General features: G+C 40.6%; 1 protein-coding gene across 1 annotated transcript in view; it reads right to left on the bottom strand.

Annotated features, from left to right (window-relative positions):
- Positions 1 to 917: 917 nt before the first annotated feature.
- kpna5 (karyopherin alpha 5 (importin alpha 6)) overlaps positions 918 to 4,000 on the bottom strand; it is an 86,856-nt gene continuing 83,773 nt past the window's right edge. Inside the window, exon 14 of the mRNA XM_049583179.1 lies at positions 918 to 2,625. Coding sequence (XP_049439136.1) covers positions 2,438 to 2,625 — 188 coding nt within the window. The 3' untranslated portion in view covers positions 918 to 2,437. The remainder of the gene's footprint in view (positions 2,626 to 4,000) is intronic.

Here is a 4,000-nt window from a genome sequence, read left to right as displayed (position 1 = left end):
AAAGTTAGTCCACTAAACAAGCTTTTTTTTCCAACAAAGACCGCCTCATATCATTAGGATAAATGTCAGAGAACATATAGAAAACGACATGTAAACGTGTTGTCTTACCTTACCGGTGTGGTGCCATGTTTGTTTACCATTTAGCTCTGCTTTCCAAAGCATGGCCGAAATCTCGCGAGAACAAGCAGCAACAGCTGGAAGGCAGAACCGGACAGTAGCCTGAAAAGTTCATTCATTTATTTTATGAAAGATTTATAGAATAATGGCTGACTTTTTGCCAGACTTCGACTTTGTGGAGGAGGAATTTGATTTTGCAGAGTTTGAAGGCCGCCCTTATTTATTTGAGCCAGAATACACTGACGAAGAGCTTCGTGAAATTGAACAACGGAGGAGAGAGAGAGAGAGGCGCAACAGGTAGAGGACGAGAGAGGAGGAATGACTGCTGCAAGGCTGCGTAGCTCTGGAGATCGGTGGTGTCCCTGTGAATGCTGTGCCCCAATGCCCACAGAAGAGGAATGCCTCTGTTGCAAGGAATGGGACCGGTTGCAGCCTTATTTTCAAGGTCTGGATGTGACCGAGGACGAGACACCTCCACCTGGAGTAGTATCCAGCTGGGCTTTATCTAGAGCTCGTGAGATATATTTCGGCCGTGCTTTGGAAAGCAGAGCTAAATGGTAAACAAACATGGCGCTACACCGGTAAGGTAAGACAACACGTTTACATGTCTTCTATATGTTCTCTGACATTTATCCTTTAACAATATGAGGCCGTCTTCGTGGAAAAAAGGCTTGTTTAGTGGACTAACTTTGCACTTGAAGGTTGCCCGTTTACTTACGTTTTAACAGGTCTGACGCTACTATGCGCCCCGGCTGTATCTAGGCTAACGGCTAACACGCTAACTATTATTTTTATGTCACTATTCACTTGAAACAAATTTAGGACGATAGGAGACAGGTTGAAATAAACCAAAATTTCCCTTTAATCGTGCTGTACTCAAATGTGCACGTATCCAACTGTCAAGTCACAGCTCAGGGATAGAGCCAAGGGAAAGAAAAAAAACTGTTTCCATCTTAAGACTTCAACCACAAAATCAGAACGTGACTAAATAAAAATCCAAGTGAAAAGACTCTGAGGAAACAAACCTTTTCAAAATAAAACAGAAACTAAAGGGAGAACCCTGAAAAGGGTGCATCAAGGAGAAGCAGTGATGGACTGGAAATAATACAACTGCATATCAGCTAGAAAACATACTTGCATCAGACCTTCTCATAGCCACTTAAATACTTTCTTTACTCTCTCATACACGTATATATAATATACAAACCCTCTAAGACAGTCGACTAATCCCATATCAAAAAAATGATTGCAAGAAGAAAAAATAATTTAAGATATATTACGTTGCTAGTTCAGAGTGGCAAACTAAAAAAAACAACATAAATCTCATTTATCTAGCAAGATTGTTGCACACACTGCTTCATGTAACAGAGAGCACCAACCTTGCCTGGATACTGCCTTCTGAAATGCATAACACTTAAAATAAGCAGTGAAAACAATATTGAACAGCCAGCACTGTTACAGATTTCAAACTAACTTGGACCAGCAGCCCAGTTACATACTCCATGAAGCAGTTGCCTTCGCTCAGAGGTGAAGGTGGAGAAGAGAAAGAGGTGCTCCTCCACAGCCCCCAGAAGACAAATAAATAGAAGACCCTGGGTCTCCAGGTGCTCGTCAAGTCCTTTAAACCCACAGGAGAGGAGCGAGAACCCAGAGAACATGTGCAGCTGCTTCAGACTTATAAAGCGGTACTGTATTTATACCCAGAACAGTCCTCTGACAGGTCAGCCACTTCACCCTGTATCCATAATTAAAGAAAATGATCTGTCTGATGCTTTAACTGTTCATTCAGGGCTTTTCTTTCCTTCCTTACTTTCTTTCAGTTCCATTTTTTCTGAAGACTGAAGAGGTAGTTTCACATTTCAAAAGGGATAAAGATGCTGATTTGGAAACACCAGTTTTTAAGTGTAACACAAAGATCATTATCATTTAGAATGGTACAAAATAATAGCACATGAAGTCAAAGGAAAATCATATTGTAGCAACAAAGAAAAATTTTTTTTTTTTTTCTTTAACATGAGTTGGCTTTCCATGGCATAGACATGGAATGGAACCAGAAAAGCTGAGCTCTCCATTCAGGCTCCTGCAGTCTCAAACAGCATCAATGAGCCAAACTTGCTCTCACTTTTGATCTCCATGTTCACAAATTTGCCTGTCTCTACAGAGTAGGTGTAAGGGCATAGTAGAAGTGAAAGTGTGTGGAGGAGCTGGTGAAGCTGGCCCAGCAGAGACGGCTTTAGGTCACAGGAGAGTCAGCAGGCCACTGTCTCTAGCAGAAGTTTAGAGACCAGGAAAAAGAAAGGGCAGAGGAGGTGAGGTGGGGTTAGAGCTGGAAACCTTCCAGTGGTCCTTCCTGCTGCTGGAAGACAAACTGGCCTTGACTCTGGTCCACCTGAGGAGCCAGACTGGCATCTTCCTCCTCTACACCAAAGTAGTGTTCAATCAGGTCAAAGGCCTTCTGATAGATCTCCTGGTTCTCATGGCTCTGCAGGAACTCGATCTTGTCCAATCCTGATGGGGTGCACCAACACATACAAAGCTCATTCTACTTCTATTCTACACATTACACAACAACACTGAACAAAAATTTAAATGCATTACTTTTGTATTTCTCCCATTTTTTACAGGTTTAAGTCAAAAGATCAAAGTCTCTTTTTTTGCACACAAAAGACTTACTCAATTTTTGTCACAAATTTGTTAAAAATGTGTTAGTCAACACTTCTCCTTTTCCAAGACACTCCATCCATGTGAAAGGTGTGGCATGCATAAAGATTAGGACTGTGCCCAACTCAGAATTATGTCAGTCAAATCAGATTTGGTCGTACATAAAAATTTCAACTATTTGGTTTTTTTTTTCTAAATAAAGTAGGAAATGTACAACACTTTTGCCAACATTTGACATCGAACAAAAGGATGTACTGTTATTTTTTTTGTAATGGTAAGTTAGTGTGTAAAGTGGATAGAGAAAGCCAGGACACAGCTGTCACCAATGTGTAAGGAGCTTCATGTAATGTGAGGAGAAAGCAGGTGGTGACACATGGCATATGTAAACAATACTGTTATGAGTTAAAACACGATGTAACATTACCTATCTGGATGAGCGTCGTCCCCCGCTAACTTCTTGCTTTAGCAACATTAGCTGCTCTGTTTATATATATATATATATATATATATATATATATATATGTATAGTGTTTGCCCCCTTCCTGATTTCTTACTTTTTTGCATGTTTTCCACACTTAAATGTTTCAGATCATCCAACAAATTTAAACATTAGTCAAAGATAACACAAGTCAACACAAAATGCAGTTTTTAAATGAAGGGTTTTATTAATGAGGAAGAAAAAAATCCAAAGCTACATGGCCCTGTGTGAAAAAGTGTTTGCCCCCCAGCTCCTGTTAAAACATAACTGTGGTTGATCACACCTGAGTTCAATTTCTGTAGCCACACCCAGGCCTGATTACTGCACACCTGTTCCCAATCTAGAAATCACTTAAATAGGACCTACCTGACAAAGTGAAGTAGACCAAAAGATCCTCAAAAGCTACAGACATCATGCCGAGATCCAAAGAAATTCAGGAACAAATGAGAAAAAAAGTAATTGAAATCTATCAGTCTGGAAAAGGTTATAAAGCCATTTCTAAAGCTTTGGGACTCCAGCGAACCACAGTGAGAGCCATTATCCACAAATGGTGAAAACAATGAACAGTGGTGAACTTTCCCAGGAGTGGCCGGCTGACCAAAATTACCCCAAGAGCGCAGCAACGACCATAAGAAAGAGACTGGGCAAAAATGGCCTGCATGGCAGAGTTCCAAGACGAAAACCACTGCTAAGCAAAAAGAACATTAAGGCTTGTCTCATTTTTGCCAGAAAACATCTTGATGA

This window comes from Epinephelus fuscoguttatus, linkage group LG8, assembly GCF_011397635.1.
Source record: "Epinephelus fuscoguttatus linkage group LG8, E.fuscoguttatus.final_Chr_v1".
NCBI classification, from domain to species: domain Eukaryota; kingdom Metazoa; phylum Chordata; class Actinopteri; order Perciformes; family Serranidae; genus Epinephelus; species Epinephelus fuscoguttatus.
Note: the sequence above shows the minus strand (reverse complement) of the source record. Positions and strands in the feature narration are given on the sequence as shown.